The 22,614-nt window shown below is 40.3% G+C and overlaps 1 protein-coding gene and 1 non-coding gene across 2 annotated transcripts; one reads left to right on the top strand and one right to left on the bottom strand.

Annotated features, from left to right (window-relative positions):
- The first annotated feature begins 748 nt into the window (after positions 1-748).
- LOC132303672 (uncharacterized) lies at positions 749-18,969 on the top strand. The gene is made up of 2 exons (XM_059801030.1): positions 749-1,001; positions 18,122-18,969. The coding sequence occupies exons 1-2, from the start codon at positions 862-864 to the stop codon at positions 18,738-18,740; spliced, it is 759 nt and encodes a 252-aa protein (XP_059657013.1). The 5' UTR covers positions 749-861; the 3' UTR covers positions 18,741-18,969.
- Positions 18,970-19,124: 155 nt separating this feature from the next.
- Positions 19,125-19,286, bottom strand: LOC132305995 (small nucleolar RNA snoR143). The gene has a single exon (XR_009481792.1). It is a non-coding gene; the product is annotated as a small nucleolar RNA snoR143 (small nucleolar RNA).
- Between the last annotated feature and the right edge of the window lie 3,328 nt (positions 19,287-22,614).

The raw sequence follows: 22,614 nt of genomic DNA, 5'->3' as shown, positions 1-22,614 counted from the left end.
ATTTAGAACTTTTAATTCATTTTTCTTTGTCACTTATGGAACTGAAGTGATTTAGTGACTTCAAAACTACTAATAGCCTAATACATTTATAACTACTAATTCAATAGACACCATATTCAGAAAACCACCAACAACATCTGTAGAATTATATTATATGTATAATTATATATATATAATTTAACGGTTCGATTTGGTCCAATTAGGTCTTGGATCTCAAATAGAGGCCAAATCGTATTTTTATAATTTCACAAATTTGGAACCGCGACTGAACCAAACCGTTAGTAAATCGAACCAAACAGTCTGGTCTGATTTTTATTTTCGATTTCACAGAATTTTTGTGCACCCCTTTAATATATAGAGCAGAGTTGTAGTTTAGAGTAATTTGATCTCACTTAAAAACTCTTTTTGTTTGGAGGTAAAATATTTTTTTTAAAATATATATTTTTAATTTTTTAAAATTTAGTTATAGTAATATATTTATAAAGAAAATATATATATTAAAATATAATTAAAATAACTTATTTTTTAATTTTCAATAAATTATTTTACCTAAATCGTTGCCAAATACTTAAAAAATAAATATTTATCTTAAAAAAATATTTATAAAAAAAATATTTTACTTCCAAACAAACAAAGATAACAAAGATAAAATATCATTTCAAAGAGTTTCATTTACTTTATTTATTTATTTATCATTTTCCAATTATTTTGAATCTAATTTCCAAAAGTATTCGCTTCCAAACGAAGGGTTTTTTCCCTTGCACTTCCTTCTTACCCCCAAACGCACAGCTTAAACGAAGCCTCTCTAACCCTGTTGATACTCTGCAGAGAGAGTGAGAGTGAGAGAGAGAGAGAGAGAGAATGGGTAAACCTCAGGGATCATCGAATTTAGGCGAAGAACTACATGCAGCTGCTAGGTCAGGCGACCTGAACGCCGTTCAGTTAATATGCAGCTCCAACCCTTTTGCCATCAATTCAAGAGATAAGCACTCCAGAACTCCGTATCCTTCTTTTTTATACATTATATACGCGCACATACACACATATGTGTATATATATTGTGTACAGTCTTTCCTGGTTTTAGAATTGGTATTATGGTTCATTTGATTGCTATATACGTTTAGGGAAAAGTAAAATAAAATTGAACTTCTGGGTTTTATATTTTTGTAGTATTTTTAACCAAAGAAATCTAAATCTGCAGTCAATTGAACCCAATAGCTCAGTTCACCAATGAGTAATTAAATTATTGAAAACCAAAAGGACAAGAGGAGTCACAAAATTTAAAATTTCATCTTCATTGATTTTCCTTTCGTACTAAGGTTTTTGGATTTGAAAAACTGGTTGAATTGTTTTCAAGGTTGTTTGGATATGTTTATTTGTTGTTAATGTGTACTTGGTTTGATAATTGGTCAGGAAAAGGTTTCATAATTGCATAAGCTAGGTTGCTTTCTGCATAGAAACCTTTTCACATTTTCCCTGGAGTCATTTAGTTCTATGTACAGTATTGATTGTTTCCATAGGTGTTTCTGGTAGGTTCACATGCCAAACATCCCGTTAACATACCCAAAAAGAACTAAAGAAGTACGACTTTAAAAGTAGAATCTATGCATGTTAATCTTCTTTCCATGCTTATGTCATTGCTTTGTGCCTTTGATAAATAAAAGGAATTGTCTTAGGTTGATGGATAGAGTTATTATGATTAAAACATCATATGAATCCCTGGTGCCTCATGAAACAATGGGTCTCTGCTAGGTAGTAGGTGCAAACAATTCCTTGGGGGGGGGGGGGGGGGGGGGGTGGGGTCTGAGTACCAACTAGGAAAAAAAAAATCATATGAATGAAATAACAAAAACCAAAGAAGGGTTTAAAACATCATTTGATGTGAAAATTGCTCAAAATTGTATCAACTTCATGCAAAACTTATTGTAACACAAATTTTATTTAATGAAGGATCAAGTCATCAATACTGAGAGACAGTAGATCAATATCCTAAGGTGTTGGGAGGTACTTAAGTTGCATCACAGCATCAGTTTGTAGTGTTCCAAAGATGCGATGTGTGCTAGCTTCATCCATATACATACTGTGACATCCTTCAGGGGGTCTTTATGTGCAATCCATATTTGTTTGGTACATGGGTAAAATGTGTTAGAAGGCAATTCATATAAAGGTGGCATGTTGATTATTATTTTTATTAAGCAGTGACGGGAGCCTCGTACACTGTGCTAGCCCCTTCATTAAGCACTTCAGTAGGAAGTATTAGAAACAAATTCTTGTGGAGCGGAAGGGGGTGAGTTGAATATCACTTCTTGATTGGAAGTTCATTGGACCTAAGATTGTGAATCCCTAGGAATTTATCCCTCTTTTAAATTAGCATTACTTGGAACTAGCTAACGTTAGAGATGTGTAATACGGTTAAGTATGGGATAAGTGATGGGGAATTTAACAGTTTAAAGGTAACTATATGTATATATTTGGGTGTGGATATACATATGAGAGAGAGAGAGAGAGAGAGATAGAGAGAGAGAGAGACAGAGAGACAGAGAGAGAGTCGTTGTAGAGAAGGGTTCAATTTTGTCATTCGGTGTTGGAGGATTCCATCTTCCATTTTATTTCTATAATTAAATGAGATGCCAAAAATGGATCAACTTGATCAGAAATGTTATGGAGCAATATGGCGAAGCAGTGTAAAGTGCTTGCTAGACTTACAAAGTGTTGGTAAAGTTGTAGATGAAGCTATTGGCAATCTTTTGATCATAGTTACAATTTTGGGAATATACATTGGAGTACTTCAGACCTCAGGAGTTGGTAGGTGATATCAGTTCTTATTGGGGTGTGGGAGAAAAATCAATATGTAGTATGGGAAATGAAAACTTGGCAGAAGCAGAAACATATTTCTGGGATCTGTCTATATGCAACTTGTATGGACCACGGGAAATAAGAAATTACCTTACTATTGAACTAAGCAACGAGCCCATAATACAATAAATGATTTATTTATTATTATTATTTTTTTTGATAAATAAAAATTTATTAAAAAAGGCTCAAAAGGGGAGCGGAACCCAAGAAAAATACAAAAAGCCACAAAGGACTCAAGCCTTCAAAGAGGCCAAAAAATCAACAATCTCCTTTAACGATCTATGATCTCTCCCTGAAACCCAACAAAAAAGAGTGGAAATAATCGAGAATTTAAGCACCGAAATCGACATCGCCTTTTTTTCAAAATATCTCCTATTCTTTCCAAGCCAAATACACCACCACACACAAAGCGGCGTAGCCCTCCATGCATTCTGACTGAGAGCCCCCACAGGGCAACCTCTCCACGCCTCAATCAGCCCTCTCGCAGATCCTGGCATAACCTAATAAAACCTAAATAAGCAGAGCATCAAATCCCAACAATCTTTAGCCAAAGAGCAATGAATGAGAAGGAGATCCACTGATTCCTCATCACGAAGACACATATAACAACGATTGATCACCACTTGGTTTCTCTTTCGCAAATTATCCTGGGTTAAGATCCTACCCAGAACCGAAATCCACACAAAGAAAGCCACCTTGAGAGGAGCCTTGGAACGCCAAACAGACTTCCAAGGAAAACGAACGTCAGGATCAAAAGAGAGACACTTGAAGAAAGACTTCACCTCAAAACACCCTTGAGAGTTTGCTACCCAAGACCAACAATCCGAATCCTCCTCCACAATCCTTTGGCGATACAGCAACTCCAAGAAATGAATGGCCTCCTCAATCTCCCAATCCTGAAAGAAACGCCTGAATCGAACATCCCAAACCAGTCTCCCATTATCAAGATGATAATAGTCGATCACCATGGCCTCTGCCTATCCGAAGCAATCCTGTAAAGCTGAGAAAAAGCAAGAGCAAGAGGAAAATCTCCACACCACACATCCTCCCAAAAGCGAATCCTCCTCCCATCTTTAAGTCGAAACCGAATGTGTTTGGAAAATTCATCCTAACCCTTCCGAATAAATTTCCAAACCCCCACCCCCCGAGGATCCCGCACTTCCAAAGAACTCCACCCTCCTCTCAACTCCCCAAAACAACACGCCCCAACCCTCCTCCAAAGCCAATGTCTCTCCACACCAAATCTCCACAACCATTTCCCAAGGAGGGCCTTATTAAAAGGCACCAATCTACGGAGACCCAACCCACCATTCCAAATAGGCCTGTAAACCTTTTCCCATCGCACCAAATGAAACTTAAACTCTTCACCTCTACCCCCTCACAGAAAATTACGCTGCAACCTCTCAATCCTCTCCGCAACTGAAGAGGGAATCTGAAAAAGAGAGATAAAATAAGTGGGAAGGCAAGAGAGGGTGCTCTTAATCAGAGTGACCCTGCCGCCCTTGGAAAGATACTGCTTCTTCCAACCCGCTAACCTTCTCTCGAATTTGTCCACCACTAGGTCCCAAATCCCAACACATCTCGAAGGAGCACCCAGAGGCAAACCTAAGTAAGAAATGGGAAATGATCCGGTCAGACAACCAAGAATGTCCGCAAAAGCCTCAATCTCAGGGACCTCCCCAACCGGCACCAAAACACTCTTGCCCACATTCACCTTAAGGCCGGGGACAACTTGGAACCAAATCAAAACTCATCTCAGATATCTAATTTGGGACACATTTGTATCACAAAGAACTAAAGTATCATCAGCAAACATCAAATGAGAGATCTCCAACTGAGAAGCAACATCCCTGCCCACCCGAAAGCCCCTCAAAAAACCCAACTCTGTAACCCTTCTCATCAATCTACTAAGGGCCTCCATCACAAACAAGAATAAGAAGGGGGAGAGAGGATCCCCCTATCTCAAGCCCCTTGAGCAAGAGAAAAAACCGGAAGGAGCACCATTTACAAGGATAAAAAACTGAGCACTGGAAATGCAAAAATGCATCCATCTCCTCCACCTATCACCGAACCCCATCTTCTCCATCAAGTAAAGAAGGAAGCTCCAACTCACATGGTCATACGCCTTCTCTATGTCCAGCTTACAAAGAACACCCGGGACCCCACTACGCAGTCTGGAGTCCACACACTCGCTCGCAATAAGGACTGAATCCAAAATCTGACGACCTCCGACAAAATCATTTTGAGAGTCCGAAATGATACCATCCATAACTTTCCTCAATTTAGAAGCAAGCACCTTGGCAATCAACTTGTAGATACAACCCACCAAACTAATAGGGCGAAAATCCCTAACATCCAATGCCCCCCCTTTTTTCGGAATGAGGGTAATGAACGTGGCATTCAAACTTTTCTCAAACGAACCCCGAGAATGGATAGCAAACAAAACTTCCTCCTCAGAGAAAGGCAACTCCAAGCCCAAGCACTCCTCCTCAAAAATCGAGTCAAACTGTAACCCTTCAAGCAAAGGTCTCCACTCAATAGTCTCTGTGAACAACTTCTCAAAGAACTCTGAAAATTCTTTGTAGATCTCCTCCTCCTTACAATAAACAACCCCTTCAACCCGAATCCTCCCTATATGATTGCCTCTTCTATGAGCATTGGCCATTCTGTGGAAAATTTGTGTGTTTTTATCCCCCTCCTTAAGTCACAAGGCTCGAGATTTTTGTCTCCACGAGATCTCCTCCATGATTGCAATTTCAGCAAACTCTACCTTGCACTCCGCCCTCCTAACCTTCAAAGCCTCCACCAACTCCCCTTGACCCTCCATCCGGTCAATAGCCGCAATCTCAGCAAGAACCCGATTTTTCTCCATTCCAGATTCCCAAAGACCTCTTTATTCCAAGTCTTAAGGTCCTCCTTTAAGAGACGCAATCTGCCTGCAAGCACATGACTAAGGGTGCCAACCACACCATACCCCTCCCACCAAAGACGGACCCTCTCCAGAAAACCCTCAGCCCGCGGCCACATATTCTTGAATTGGAAAGGAGAACGTCTACTACACAGTCCTCCACAATCCAACATCAACGAAACATGGTTAGAGATAGGACGAGCCAAAGTAGTCTGAACAACATCAGAGAACCTCTCCTCCCACTCCCCCGACACCAGGAATCTGTCAATCCGAGAGAGGGTAGGGGGGGAGTGACCACTAGACCAAGTAAACGGTCCTCCAACCAAAGACAAATCAAGCAGCCCAAACTCATCAATAAACTCCGAGAAAGCCTCCATATCAGACGTCCACCTACCTCCCGTAGACCTCTCGAACGGAGAGTGAACAACATGGAAGTCCCCTCCAATACACCAAGGCAAACACCATCGACTTCTAATCTCCGCCAACTCTTCCCAAAGCAAGTGGTGCTCACCGTCCTTCGAAGGACCATAAACACCCGAAAAAATCCAATGAACTCCATCCTTTACCAAAGCAAGAATGTAAGAAACAGAGAAATGCCCAACCTTAGTATCCACCTTAGACACCTATCTGTTATCCCACAAGATCAAGATGCCCCCCGAGGAACCAACCCGCCGCCCCCCCCCCCCCCCCCGCCCCCCCCACCACACACACACACAAAGACTCCTCACAATCCTATTAGACATCGAAGCAAGTTTAGTCTCCTGGAGACACACCACATGACCCCACTTTTACCAATAACCGACTTCACCACTTTCCTTCTAACCGGGTCATTGAGACCCCGGACATTCCATGAAAGAATTTGTAGCTTCATAGGGAAACACTTGGAAAAGCAAACCCTCCCCCCCTTCCACCACCTCTCCCTCCAGACCTGGACCCCTATTCCTCCTTTCATACGTGATAAAATCGTTGGGACTTTGCATCACTGTCTCCCCTCTCTCCTCCTGCAACCCTACCTTACCACCCACCTTTTCCTTAAAATGAGAACCGAGGACATCATTAAACAAACACATCGCCTCACCCACCCTGCCTTCAAAAGAAACACCCAACAAAGGGCCCACTTCCAAGCCCTTCTCCCTCACCCACTCCTCCTCAAGGTCATTCACTCCAACTTCAGTCGACGAATCACAAACCCAATTCCCCTCTGGTGGAACAACAGCCAAAGGAACAGCCAAATTCACTGCTTGCTCCAATTCTTCCTATGGAATCATTCCCGAGTCCCCATCAAAGGATGAACCTGCAGCTCCTTCCCAATGATCAAGAACTGAAGAGGAATGCGAGCAAAACTGCGAAACAGGCTCCTCCTCTGTCAAAACACCTCCTGAATCACAAAGAACGCCTTTTAAAGCCAAATGGTCCCGTAACTCCTTCAATAGAACAGAGGCCGTTTCATTATCCAGCTTCACCTTCACATCCCGACCAACACAAACCGTAATTCCCTCACCCATAACTTCACTTCGCCGAAAGAAACCAAGCCTGTTACCAGAGTCACCATCATGTCTTTTAGCAAAAACCGAGTCCCTCTCAATCACCGGTGCCAAGGAATGAGAAACAATGGCAGTCCCACCCATCTCCCGTCCCAATGAAGTCTTCGACTCCCCCAAACAATGAGAAGAAGTAGAAGAAGAGCACAACTTAGGAGGGGAAGAATCAGAAGGAATTGAAACTGAAAACATACCCGGATCGAAACTCGACTGCGAAGATGCCACCTATTTCTGTTTATCTTTTCTTGACCACTTTTTGCGAAGAGTGGGAAGGATAATCTTTTTCTTGGGCAAACGATGTCTCAGCACCGGATCCTTCACTCGCCGATCAACCTTGACTTTCGCATTAATCAAACCAGCAGCACAAGAATCACTGGCATTTCTCATTGACGACAAGAGCTCAAACCTATTAGACACTAATCCAGATACACAACTCGGCCCACTTTTCAACCCCGAAAGTCCACCAATTGAATCATCTCTAGAATAATGGGCACTCGGCCGACCAACCACATCACAGGAAGCTTACACATCACAATCCAAGTCCAAAGAATCAGACAAAGGCCTTTTAGAAATTGAAGCAGGCCTTTTAGGCCCATAAAGCGGCCCAACAGACCCAGGCAAAACATTACTAGAAACAGGAGCCCCTTTATCAAGTCCACCTTCAAGCCCAATGAAGGAGCTGAATTTGAAATCATCGTGGGAACAGCTGTTCTCCATTGGGAACGGACAAGGCCTGAGCGCCAACCACGTGGATAAACTGGAAACCTCCCCCTCCCACACGCGAGCGTGGAAACCACCTCATCGTCTTGATTGATCCCACTGCTGCACAAAAGGCTGATGACTATTTCCGGCGAGACCTCTGCCCCACTGCAACTTCCGAGGACCCTTCCTGCTGTCGGCGATTCGGCAAAAAAGAAAGCCCGTCCTTTCGATTTTGATTGAAGATCCTTCTGAAGCACTTCGAATTGCGAATCCATAATTCGTCTCTCCATTTCTTCCATGCCTGGAACTCTGCCATACCTTTTTTCCCCATGGATTCCCACCGCAGCCATACTTTCTCCTTAAGCAAGTGCGAACCATCCCCACCTTCCAAGCTATCTGTCGTCGGAACAAGCTCGGGATGCTTCTCCTCCCAAACATACACCTTATAGTAGAACTGGTCATCATGAATGAACACAAACGGGGGGCAAACCTTACCATCAGATACAGTGATTTGGACCCTTTCAGTGTCCAAAGCTTCATCAGCATCAACCCAAATGAACCCTCCACAAAGATCGCCAACTATCATAAAGAGAGCATGGCTCCAAAGGTGGAGAGGAAGACCGTACAACGTCACCTTTTTCAGCCCCTGCTCCTTCAACACCTTTGAACACCCAACCCTAAAACTCCAAGCTTCCAAACAAAGAGATTCCGTTCCCCAGTCACGGCGACCCCCCTTGAGAACTCGAGAAGCTTCCGCCGAGGAAGGAAACCGGAAAAGCAATAAAGAATCCGGCAGAGGCAAGACCGTCACACCAGAGGAGACCTTCCAAGCACGCGAAGCCCACGCTGCAATTTGAGCCCCATCACCACTTCCTTATCAAATTTCCCAACCAGACACGACCGAGGGTCTTCTTCTCTTCTTCTTTGTACCGAATCATCATCCAAGAAAATTGATGGGCCTCTATACGGATTCGCAGATCTAGCAGACCCACCTTGGAACAAGCGTGGCAATCTAGCAACCTCCAAGAAAGAGCGCATGACAGAGAAGAAAAACCATATTTAGCACAATAATGGTTGCCCTGTCTTGAATTTTTCTTTTAATTGATCATCATTCTTGAGGTAGTAAGTTGGGTAAAATTTTGTGGACTCTTGTTGTATTGCTCCAAGTTCTTTTACTATATCGGATAGCCTTCATAAACGTAGAACACTTTTTGTTGATGAAGGCTCTTTTTTTGTTCATTTATAGTTCACTAATAGAGAATCTGCAAAAAGAAATCAAGAAAAACACTGTTAAAATAATTTAATGCCATATAAGATACCGTGAAATTTTTATAGTTATAATTGAGAATACTTAGAACTTAAAAGTCCAAATTAATACCGAACTTCAATAATGCCTTACCCTGGTTATGTAGGTAAGGTATTTCAACACAAATCTGTTTTAATTGCTTTGCTCTATAGAGCGAATAGAGGCCCAACAAATTCCACCTCTATTGTGTTTAGCATCAGGTATCAACCAAAAACATTGTCTCACATGTTGTAATTACTCCCACTTAATGATAATGAATTCTTGGATGACTCCACATAGGTGGGGTTGATGATTTGTTGAGTTGAGTTCATTCTATCTTGGGCGTAATCAATTTCTGCTTGGATTATTTCTAGATGTTCACCAGTTCATTTGACTCCATGTCTCAACATACACAACAGATATTCTAGCCACTTGGGTTGAATTTTTTTTTCTTTTGATAAGTCCAACTGGGTGGAATTTTATCCGTTTGTTTTTACGTTGGAGCTGATTTTATCCTTCTTGGCAAATATATTTTAATCTTGAAGCTTATTTTATCCTTCCTGACAAACATCTTTCATTACAACACTCTCACCCTGTAGGTACCTGATACTCAAGGGGATTCCAATCATAATAAAGTAACAAATGGTGAGGTATATCTTGCAACATGATGGAATCCGAGGTGGATTGAGAGAGGTGGAAGCCCAGACAAACTAGAGAGAGAGATAGAAAGAGGGTGGCAATGTACAAAAACACCATTGACTCCCATGATGAAGGTGTGAAGGGTGGGGAAAAATATTGATCTGAGAGAGAGACTACAACCTTTAAATCTGGAAGGTCCTTTTCTCCCTCCTTTTGTCTACCCCTTTCTTGGCCTTAGGTCTTATCTTTCTATAGGCTAAGTGAGAGTGGGTGATGTCATTGATGACATCACATGTGGGTCCATTAACAAAATAATTAAAAGAGATTAATTTATTAAATAATTACAAAGCAATGTTAAATAAGATGGGGTTAAATGCTCGGAAGTCAAAATAGTATTTCTCTCTCTATAAGTTAGGCCGAGTGTCAACTCGACGAACCCTGGACTTCAATCCTGAGTCTTGCTCCCAACTCAGGTCTTCGTTCTTCTGTTCAAAGTATGCTAATGCCACGGCAGCTTTGACTGTTGACCAGGTTATATGGGCATCGCTACTAATGTGGCATAGCTCGTTGACTGCTTGACCGAGCTGTGTGGGCCATTGTTGATGATGTGGCGTTTGCCATGTGGACTTGAGGGTATGACACCCACATTAGTCCCCCTGCACGAGTGAACTTCGTAGAAAGTAGGAGGTTAGTTGGGCATAAAATGATGTTTTGTAATTGTAAAAGAAAATGAGGAACCTTTCGAGATTCTTAAAGGAAAAAATTTTATGAGAAAAAAGTTTAAGCAGCAAAGTGTGTCCCCAGATGAGGTATCTTAGAAAGTGTCATCGCGTGGAGGTTTCTTAGCAAAAATTTTGCGATGAGATATTATGTGGGACTCGAGGCAAATAGCTCGCTGAGGTAGGACTCATGGCTAAGAACTCACCGAGGATGGTGAGATATCTTGTGGCAGTTTTTAGGAGGAATCCTACGCAACAAAAAATCCCTGGGTGGGATAACTCTAAAGGAGGTGGATCGCGGGTAAGTGTTCTGAGTCGCTCGATGGACTTGATTTGTTTAAAGTCGGAGGCTCTAGGTCGCTCGATGAGAGTCGGATCGAGGAGTCCTTTGATCGACTAGTGACTCAGTTCGGGATTGGGTCACTTGATGATTTCAAATGGTGAAGTCTAGTCGATGTTTTAGGTTACTTGATTAACTTTTATGATAGTTCATTCGAGGCTCTGGATCGCTCGATGATTTCAAATGGTGTGTCTAGTCAATGTTCTAGGTCACTTGATTAACTTTTAAGATAGTTCATTCGAGGCTCTGGGTCGCTCGATGATTTCAAATGGTGATTCTAAGTCGAGGTTGTGGCCATCTGTTGATGATATGTCACTATCATGTGGACCACAAATATACAGGTACCTACAGTAGGGTAGTCCCCCTGAGCTTCATAAAAAGTAGAAGGTTAGTTGTGCATAAAAAGATGTTTATCCAATTTGGGGAAGACGAATTGAGGTGCTGGGTCCATCAATTGACTGTTGGTAAATTCAAGGCTCTATGGCGGTCAATATCCAGTTTTGGTGACCTAGTTTGGATGCCAGTGTTGGATGACTCGAGGGCGTGGCCCGTCGAGGCTTTGGATGACCTGGTGTGGATCCCAGGGTGATGACCTGAGGGTGTGGCCCATTGAGGTCTGAGTCCGTTGATTGACTAGGCATGACGTTGGGACAGAGGCTCTGGGCGCTCGATGTCCAAGTCAGATCAAGGTTCTGGGTCCGTTGATTAACAATTCATGGCGTTGGGACACAGGCTCTGGGCGCTCAATGTCTAAGTCGAATCGAGGCTCTGGGTCCGTTGATTGACAATTCATGGCATTGGGACAGAGGCTCTGGGCGCTCGATGTCCAAGTCAGATCGAGGCTCTGGGTTCGTCGATTGACAATTCATGGTAGTGGGACATTCCAGGAGCTCGATGTCAGTCGGATCAGGGCTCGGTTGTTCGTGCCATTTTCGTCGGGTCAACTCTGCAGATGTTGTGCAATTGGGGTGTGTTTGGTGGTTTAATTGAAGTGGACACGGGTCATGACTTTCACTCGCCTAGATAGACATAAACCGAGCTTATAAGAAGAAAAAATAACAGAAGTGGTAGCGAACATGGATGAACAGAATGGCAGACGGCGGTCTGACGGCGACGGCAAATTGCTCGGCGACCCAACCGCGTAGCCCAAAGCAACCACGACAAAACTCAATCTAATGAGCCCTTAAGCAACGACGAGCTCTCAAGCCTCAACGAAACTTGTATCCATTCAGTGGTCTCCATATAAACACCAGACCCGTCCTTATGTTCATTGGCTACCCAACCGGCGCGGACGAAATCGATGAGCGTGGTCGTGAATCCAAACGGGTTCAACGAAATCGATGGGTTGTCGCCAGAGATCGACAAGCCCATCTAAAAAATGTGCGCTAAGGGCTTGTGAAGCAATGCATAATTATCATCTAGGTGAAATAAATCATGGGCACAGTTTGAAACTTGAATTTTTGTTTTATCTTTTTTATGTGTAATACTTTGATTGTCATGTACTCTGCATTTGATAATATGGCTGCAGCCAGTCATGTCTTTCATAAAATTCCATGGCAAAATGTTTATGTCATGGACAGTGTTGATTTCTGGGTACACAAAACAATGGGATGTTGAGATTGATGTTTGATGAAGCACCAGTGAAGGATAAAGGAATATGCACAGTCAAGGTTGGTTGTGAGAATCACCGGTCATCGACCAAACTGGTGGTTTGAAATCGACGAGTTTTGTTGACAAAAATGGTGGAATGAAATCGACGGTACTCGTTGATAGAAACGATTTGCATGAAATCAACGAGTGACGACGTATAGATGGTAACGCTAAACATTGATGGGTCGTCGACAAGGTTTGGTAATCCAGAATTGAAGGGTCATCGACAAAGCAGATGGATCGTCCATGAGGCTTAGCCCCAAAATCGAAGGTTCGTCGACTGGTTTGAGGCCATTGACATGGTCTAATTGCTCGGAATGGGGGCCTTGCCGACGAGGAGGCAGGTGGTACGAAATCGACCGGCATCGTCGGTAACAACTGGTTGCACGAAATCTATGGGTTGTCGCCGAAGATCGACAGGCTCATCTACGAAGCGGCTGCATGAAATCCACTGGCTTCGTCATTTAACAAAATTGGTCATCGAGTTGTTTATAGAAATCGCGTTGAAGTGAAGGAATTCAACATTTCAATGAGATTTCCACCAATAGAGAAGGGTCGATGTATACATGTGTGCATATATATGTATATATGTATGGCTGCACTTATAAAATTATAATATATCGCGTGGGTCTTCAATGTAGTAATAAAGATCTTTATTTAATGAGATATTCATAAAGCTGACATGGCCTTTTTAGATAAGGATAGCAGGTGGATTTTGGCATGTAGTATCATATATATATATATATATGCGTGTTATATAAATGTGACTAGTCAGCAGATAAGATTTTTGTGGCTGTAAAAGAAAGTAAGGAAAAGTGATATACATATATATATATTTTTTCAACAGTTGAAAGGATATAATACTTGTGGCTGTAAATGAAAGTCAGAGAAGTGAGCTTGTTTTCAGCAGGAAAGAGTATTTCTCATTAATGTTCAAACTGTAAATTATTTTAAGAGAAGGGGTTGAATGTTGTATAATGTATACATATATGCGGGTAAAAATAATAAAAATAATGAGTCAATGCAGCAGGAAGTGTGTATATATACAAATGCACACGACTCATCGAAGGGTCATGGACAAGGAAATCGAAGGGTCATTCATCGACAAAATATCAGCCTGTTGCCTCGGCAGTTTTTAACTACCTAACAATAAAAAGTAATATACTGACACAAGTAAACATTTGGCGATTATGCTGGGGAGGTATTCTCGTGTAAATCATCGAAGGAGTCCTTTGTGGAAATGGAAGAACTCAGAAGCCCTCTATTGATCTACTGGTTTGGGCTTCAATCTTGCACTCGCTGGCTTGGAAAATGAAAGATTTCTCTATAAACTTACGCTTCATACAGTGATCTCACTCCATGCTCTTTTCTTGGTTCAATATTTTTTCCTCTTAAAAATATTGCTCATCTCAAATATTGCACTTTATTACTTTGCTGCTTGCATTCTCTTAAATCACCATAGTTCTGAAATGGGTCTCGCTTTCTGTTGCATTCTATGACTTATTATTTTTACACACATATATGTGTACACTATACAGCATACATCGACCCCTTCTCTCTAAAATAATTTACAGTTTGAGAATAAAGGAGAAATACTCTTTCCTGTTGGAAAAAGGCTCACTTCTTTGACTTTCATTTACAACCACAAGTATCATATCCCTTCAATTGTTGAAAAAAGAAAAAATATCTCACTTTTCATTACTCTCTTTTACAGCCACAAAAATCTTATTTGCTGACTAGTCACATCTATATAGCACGCATATATATATATATATATATGACACTACATGCCAAAGTCCACCTACTATCTATCATTATCGAAAAACGCCAAGTTAGCTTTATGAATATCTCATTAACTAAAGATCAGGTACCTGATACTCAGGGGGGTTCCAAATCATAATAAAGTAACAAATGGTGAGGTATACCTTGCAACATGATGGAGTCCGAGGTGGATTGAGAGAGGTGGAAGCCCACACAAACTAGAGAGAGAGATAGAAAGAGGATGGCAGTGTACAAAAACACCATTGACTCCCTTGATGAAGGTGTGAAGTGTGGGGAGAAATATCGATTCGAGAGAGAGACTACAACCTCTAAATCTGGGAGGTCCTTTTCTCCCTCCTTTTGTCTACCCCCTTCTTAGCCTTAGGTCTTATCTTTTTATAGGCCAAGTGAGAGCAGGTGATGTCATTGATGACATCGTATGTGGGCCCATTAACAAAATAATTAAAGAGATTAATTTATTAAATAATTACAAAGCAATGTTAAATAAGATGGGATTAAATGCTCGGGAGTCAAAATGGTATTTCTCTCTCTACAAGTCAGGCCGAGTGTCGGCTTGACGAACCCTGGACTTCATCCACCAAACTAAAACCTCCTCAGATCTCACGTAATCCTGAGTCCTGCTCCCAACTCAGGTCTTCGTTCTTCTGTTTGAAGTATGCTGATGCCACGATAACTTTGGACCAGGTTATGTGGGCGATCGCTACTGATGTGGCATAGCTCGTTGATCGCTTGACCGAGCTGTGTGGGCCATTGTTGATGATGTGGCGTTTGCTATGTAAACTCGAGGGTATGACACCCACACACCCCATCTAAGATTTCTGATAAATCCATGAAGACTTCTATATTATAGGCTTTTGACATTATTTTCTGCCAGATCAGAACTCATTACTTCAACTGTCATGTGCCATGTGTCGTGGTAGGAAGGTCTTGATTCTTCACGAGATCAATTTCCTAGAGTGCTTGATTTTAATGCAACATTCTAATTACATCATTTGTGTTAGTTAGAAGAATTTACTCACATGCTTCTCTCCAAGCATATTTCATCCAATTTTATCCTGGATGGTTAAGGTTCATTGCTCTTGGTGCAATATAAAGGCTGAGACTCACAAGTGCGAGGTTGTTGGTTAATGTTAGAGCGTTATACAATATTCGGTAGGAAGGAAAGAAGAGCGGTGAAAGGAAAATAGGAAAGAAGGAATAAATTTCCTTCGTTCGGTAGAGATGATATAAGGAAAGAAAGAATAATAGGAAGGATAAGTCATCCATCCTTCCTCCTTCACAAATTTTCATCCGCCCAAATATGGGCGGAAGATAGGAGAGAAACAAGTGAGTCTATTATAGAAGTTTTAAGTTACTAAATCACCCTTCATTAATATTTAATAAATCTCATAAATAAAGTAAGGAATGGGTTTGATGGTAAAAACAACTTAAAAATTTATCTTTCCTTTTATCCTACAGATCAAATTAAATTTTCAGTTTTTTTCATTCTCTTCCATCAAACCGAACAAAAAGAGGGAAACACTTAATCTCTTCCCTAGGGATGTCTCAGTCATCATTTCCTCTCTCCCTTCTATTCAATTTTTTTCCTTCCTACCGAACAAAGCATTAAAGATTATTTGTCTCCAGTCTTCCCCTGCTTGCACCTTGCATAGATGGTTGATTTACTGCAAATATTTTTCAATATTACATCCGTCTTAAATAATTTTAGAAAAGCTAATAAATGAAAAGGAATTGCTTTTAATTATGCATTCCATGGGGTTTATTTGTCATTTTCAATGGCTTACTTCCTTTCTCCCAACATTTTATTTATTAATTTATTGACTGAGATGAATTGAATATACTGCATAACATGTTCTCCATTAGTTACAGCTTTCAAATTATTACTCGTGTCTGAGCAAATCCCAAATCCTAACTTGTCATTTTAATTTACGAGGGAATCACTTTGAGAACTGTGCCCATTTTGTGCTTAAAGTCCTTTTATTTTTTCCTTTTTAGTTGAATCATTTGTTATTTTATGGACTTTTTAGGAAGCGTAGTCCATTCCAGAATTAGACTGAGCTTGTTAAATTTCCAAGGCATTTTGCCACTCAACACCCCCATTGCTGAAATTCAGGTTTGCAGTTGGTGCTTTAGAATGTCAATACATGTTGCATCCTTCCAATAATGACAATAGGAAGGTATGCATATTTGGAACATCTGATAGTTAAATTAAAATTATGGAAATTATTTTATGTTATGACATTAGAGGTGCTCTTGACGTTCACTTCATAGAAACTCCAAGTTGGTCAAATTGACAATGCAAAGAATGAGATGAAAGATTGAAGTCGTGTTCTTATCTTAAATTGTATAGATCTTGCTGTCTAATGGCTTTTTTTTGTTGGTAAACAAGCTCTGAGTTATTGGTGTAGATAAACCTTTAAAAGAGAGGGTGATGTAGGATCAGAAAGAAAGTAGGGGGATGAGGAGACACAGAAGAAGAGCTGAGACTAGGAGGGGTGAGAAGATAGATGAAGGGGCTGAGAAAAGAATGACTAGATATACTAGACAAATAGAGAAATTTGAAAATCACGATAATCAGTAATCTTCAAAAAAGTTACTGAATTTTTTACATGCAGCATTTTATAGATGAACTAAAATGAAAAGCAAATAAAAGTAGTTGTTAAACCCCTCACAATCTCTCATCAGAAAGCCTTCTCATTTGTATTGGGGCCATTATTTGGTACTGTGGTAGCTCAGGCTTCCAAGCATATTCATTTTTTTGAAGCTATTTTTTGCATTGTAGCTTGTCCACCCCTCTTATCACCCTTGCTCAATGGTGTCAAAACTTGCTACTTTTCTTTTTGCGATTTTAGTGGCAGTTATGCCTTGCCGAGTAGTTGGTTGATAAATGAATTACTGTTCCTCTGAGTGCATTTTTGTTGTAACCTCGGTGTGTTTTTAGTATTCAGCTGGTTATTATTGGCTGCAAGTTACCAAGTGATGGTGGAAATATTATGTAAAATGAATGAGATCAATGAGTCATTTTGTAAGTTTCTAATTGTGTTTCTTCGCATTTTGAATGGAAAGCAAATAAAAGTCGTCGTGAAACCCCTCACAATCTCCCATCAGAAAGCCTTCTCATTTGTATTGGGGCCATTATTTGGTACTGTGGTAGCTCAGGCTTCCAAGCATATGCATTTTTTTGAAGCTATTTTTTGCATTTTTTTTATAAGTAAAAGCTATTTTTAGCATTGTAGCTTGTCCACCCCTCTTATCACCCTTGATTAATGGTGTCAAAACTTGCTACTTGTCTTTTTGCGATTTTAGTGACAGTTATGCCTTGCCGAGTAATTGGTTGATAAATGTATTACTGTTCCTCCGAGTGCATTTTTTTTTTATTTTAACCTTGGTGTGTTTTTTAGTATTCAGCTGGTTATTATTGGCTGCAAGTTACCAAGTGATGGTGGAAATATTATGTAAAATGAATGAGACCACGGAGTCTTTTTGTAAGTGTCTACATGTGTTTATTCCCATTTTGAATGGAATAAGGGCACTCCCAAGAATTCCCTGAACAACACTGCATCTCTTCTTATCCTCTCCTGTCAAAAAATTTGACTGGTTCTGGATATTTTAGCCTTTTCTTTTTACTACTTCTGATCCATATTAGCATTCTCTTTCTTAGCTCGTTTCTTCCTTGATTCAAAAAACATTGGACCATAGATTACATTTGGCAGCATGGTCTGGGCATGCAGAGGTGGTGAGTTATCTCTGCAAAAACAAGGCTGATATTGGTGCTGCTGCCATGGATGACATGGGCGCAATACACTTTGCTGCCCAAAAGGGCCATTTAGAAGTTGTTCGAATACTTCTGTCATCTGGGATCTCTGTCAAATCTTGCAATCGCAAGGGCACAACTGCTCTTCACTATGCTGTTCAAGGTTCCCACCTGGAACTTGTCAAGTATTTGGTGAAGAAAGGTGCAAGTCTCAATGCCAAGACAAAAGCCGGGAAAACCCCTATTGACCTTGCAAGTAGTGAAGAAATCCGCTCATTGTTGACAGAATGTAAAGAAGCATCTAAAAAAAAAGATTTGAACAGTGCAGGGAAAGCTGAAGAAGCTCATCCGGAATCCTCAGTCCAGGAAAACACACAGGTTTCTGGTGGTGAAGCTTCTGTAGCCATGCATGAAGCAGCAGAACATGAGAATGAAAAACCGGTCAAGAGGAAGGGTGATGAAGATGAGACAAAGGAAAGCGTACCAGGAACGAAGAAGGCAAAGGTTGCTCTTAATCATCTTCTAGCCGCAGATGATGCACAAGAGGAGGAAGACGATCAGTAAGGACTGATATACCGTCTGCTATGGGGTTAACTTTCTTGTCAAGTGTAGTATCTTTTACTGATCGGATTATAGCGAAATTGTTTGTGTTGTAGATGGTTTTGTGCTTTCCATCCCGCCTTTCCCCAACCCCTATAAACTGATTACATGAAAAAAGTAAATCAATTGATGTACTCACCACTAACAATTGCAATATCTTAGGTTGTGTACTGATGCTGTTAGAAATGTTGAACTAATTCTTGATAATTCAGCCTTTACTGTCAAATTTGGTCTATCCAAAGGCATGGTTTCTTTACCACCCATGGATTCAGCTAGCCACGTTCTACCATATTTTCGATGTCATAAGTTTTAACCAAATATGACATTGAACTAATGGAAGTAGAGTGAAAATGACAGGTGGAATTAGTAGGCAAGAATCAGGTGAAGCCATTCGCCTGTGGATCCATCTCAACGGCTGTCTGGCCGTCGCTGTCTAAACACCTTTTTCTGTATGCACCTTACGCTCAAGGCCCGCTCTACCAAGTCAGAGAGGCCACGATACAAGTGCAACACCATTCCTCATGATTTCTGCCCATAGACACTGCATGACCATGAACTTGATTCTAAATTTGCAACATCAGTGTCTGAGACAGTAAAATCCTAAGTTCTCAACACTTGTATTCACGTTTGCAAAACAACAATTCAGAGTTCATTATCTTCAGATATAATTACGCATATGTTTGTGAATTTGTCATATATCTAGACGTTCTATATTATTATTTTCATTGTGATCATCATCATACATCCTTTTGATTTCGATCAAGGAAGGCCAATATGAAATGAAGGCAGACAATAATCTAAAATTTCAATATGAATTCAATAGCAGGTAACAGATAAAGCATTCACCTGTGGATTCTATTTACATTTGTCCGCCGCCGCTGATAAGACGGACTCAGATCTTCTCCAGCACACTTCAGTGTGCAAAACTGCTAATATTCTGAAGTCGGATCAGACGACATGGTAAAGAGAGATATACATATTTATATAGAGGAGTGCTAGCGACAGTCGTGCTAGCGCGAATGTCGCTGCACAGTCGTTGTGATTGGTTGAAAAACCAATCATTTAACCAAACACAATAGCGACTGTGCAAAGACCGTCGTTAGCACTCCAAACATATATATATTACGGCTAATTGTGTATGTCTTAGGCTATCATCACACTGCTTAAAGTCTTTAAGATGGATTTGACCTTATTTCAAGCTAACTAGTATGTGATCCACCACATATTTATACTATTGTTAAAAGTACAAGGAGATTATTAGCATTTTTTTATAAGGGAAAATTACATATAAATGGAGTCAAAGTTTCATATTTACTTAGAGACTGAGTCAAAGTTCCATATTTCTCTAAAATGGATTGCTGAGGTGGCACATGATTTTTTACTGTTTAAAAAATTGTGGTGCCTAAAATGCCCTTCCCTAATAAAAAAGTAGTACCTTCAGTTCAAAAAAGTAGTACCTGCAGTTCAAAAAAGTAGTACCTTCGGAGAAAAAGTAGTACCTTCGCAAGTGTTTAAAAAACATGGTACCTGGACACCAAAAAGTAGTACCTTCAGTTCAAAAAAGTAGTACCTTCGAAGAAAAAGTAATACCTTCGCGGAAGGGTATTTTAGGCATCACAATTTCTAAACAGTAAAAAACCATGTGCCACCTCAGCAATCCATTTTAGAGAAATATGGAACTTTGACTCAGCCTCTAAGTAAATATGGAACTTTAACTCCATTTATATGTAATTTTCCCTATAATATACAGGGTGGTGATACCCAGACCGAAATGTCTGGCCTATTTACTGGGCAGAATTGACATGGCAGTCCAACTGGCATAAATTAACCATATTTGGCTTCAGCGCGTTGAGATTATTACACGCGCCATTCCCCGATCACAACCCAGAGAACAACCAAAATAACACATCAAAATCAGACTAGGCAATCTGGTTCCATTTGGGTGGTGGAGGTTTACATCTGTTGTTTGATTCTCTGAACGATCATCCATGGTTCTGGCGTGGTGTAACTTCTGGGTCTAAATTTCTTTTTTTTTTTTTTTTTTTCAACAGAAAGCTCTCTCTAGCCTTCTCAAATGGCAATCCACCACCGCCGCCACCTGCACTGAGAAGCATTAAGATGGCATCAGCCGCTCGCGCCGTTCCGAGGCTTCTCTCGCCACCACGCCGTTCCGAGGTCCTCTCTCGCCACCGCGCCGTTCCGAGGTCCTCTCCCTCCACCACGGCCTCCTCTCTTAGCTCTGCTCCCTCGCCACCCTCCAATCTTCCATCCGCAGAGTCCGTTCCGAGATCGCCGACCCACACCGCCAGATCTTCCGTGTCCAAGAAACTCCACGAAGTCATGGCCGCAGCCGAATGAGGGTTTTGGAGAGAAGATTGTTGTTTTGTTTTTGGAGGTGGGGATTTGAAGGCCAAAGATGCCATTTTTCTTGACAAAAATGAGGGTTTAGATATAGGTTTTTTGCAGGTCTGTTAATATGGCTTCCGTGGTGGTTGTGTTGGGAACTGTAAGGGTGGCACATAGGTTTGAACAATTGGGAGTGTTTGAGAGAGAGCCAAAGATGGTGAGGAGAGGACCGGCAGAGAGAGAAGAGTGGGAATAGAAAGAGGGAGGTTAGAGAGAGAGAGGAGAGACGGGAAGATGAATGGACTATTGTTTTAGCCAACTAGACGCCATTTAGGATTTGCCAAACAAATCGGCCAAATCCATTGGGCGTGAATATCATTTTCCTAATATATATAGGGAAAATTATATATAAATGGAGTTAAAGTTTCATATTTACTTAGAGACTGAGTCAAAGTTCCATATTTCTCTAAAATGGATTGCTGAGGTGGCACATGATTTTTTACTGTTTAGAAAATTGTGGTGCCTAAAATGCCCTTCCCTAACAAAAAAGTAGTACCTTCAGTTCAAAAAAGTAGTACCTTCCGTTCAAAAAAGTAGTACCTTCGAAGAAAAAGTAGTACCTTCGTGGGTGTTTAAAAAACATGGTACCTGGACACCAAAAAGTAGTACCTTCAGTTCAAAAAAGTAGTACCTTCGAAGAAAAAGTAGTACCTTCGCGGAAGGGTATTTTAGACACCACAATTTCTAAACAGTAAAAAACCATGTGCCACCTCAGCAATCCATTTTAGAGAAATATGGAACTTTGACTCAGCCTCTAAGTAAATATGGAACTTTGACTCCATTTATATGTAATTTTCCCTATATTATATCTACCGTCAACCTCATAACTCCCGGTATTGAAAAATGATAGGTATTTCGACATTAATTGTTTGACTCATATACAAATACAACGTAATTGGATTTCATTGAAACTCTTAAAAAAATTTCCGTAAACATCACTTTCTTTTCGACTCATTCCCAATCATGTTATATTCGAAGGAATAGTCGACAATTGAAGTCGAAAAATCTATCATTTCTCATATACATTATATCTTAAGTTACTGATTGCTAAATTTTTAAATTTATTAGAACATGTTTTAGTTATTTAATTTTGTATTTTGATTTTGTAATTTGAAATTCTGCTTTTGTGAGTTGTAGGTATTTATTTTTGTATGTAATTATTAATTTATATAAAATCACAGATTTTTTTGTAAGATTTATTGTTACAAGCCTTCAAATTAAAAATAAAATATATATATAAAAAGCAAAATTTTATAAGTTACAAAACTGGTGCCTTTTCTTAGTATTTATATATATATATATGTTGTAGATATTTATTTTTGTTTATATTATCGGAGTTTTGAGGCTAAAATTTTGATTATTTATGGTATGTAAGTATTAATTTATATAAAATTGCAGATTTTTTTATAAGGTTTATTGTTACAAGTTTCAA

Source organism: Cornus florida, unplaced genomic scaffold, assembly GCF_030987335.1.
Source record: "Cornus florida cultivar Cherokee Brave unplaced genomic scaffold, ASM3098733v1 CherokeeBrave_3.0.0_Hap2_Chr04, whole genome shotgun sequence".
Classification (NCBI taxonomy): Eukaryota; Viridiplantae; Streptophyta; class Magnoliopsida; order Cornales; family Cornaceae; genus Cornus; species Cornus florida.
The sequence above is the reverse complement of the archived record's forward strand: the minus strand, read 5'-3'. Positions and strand labels throughout refer to the sequence as shown.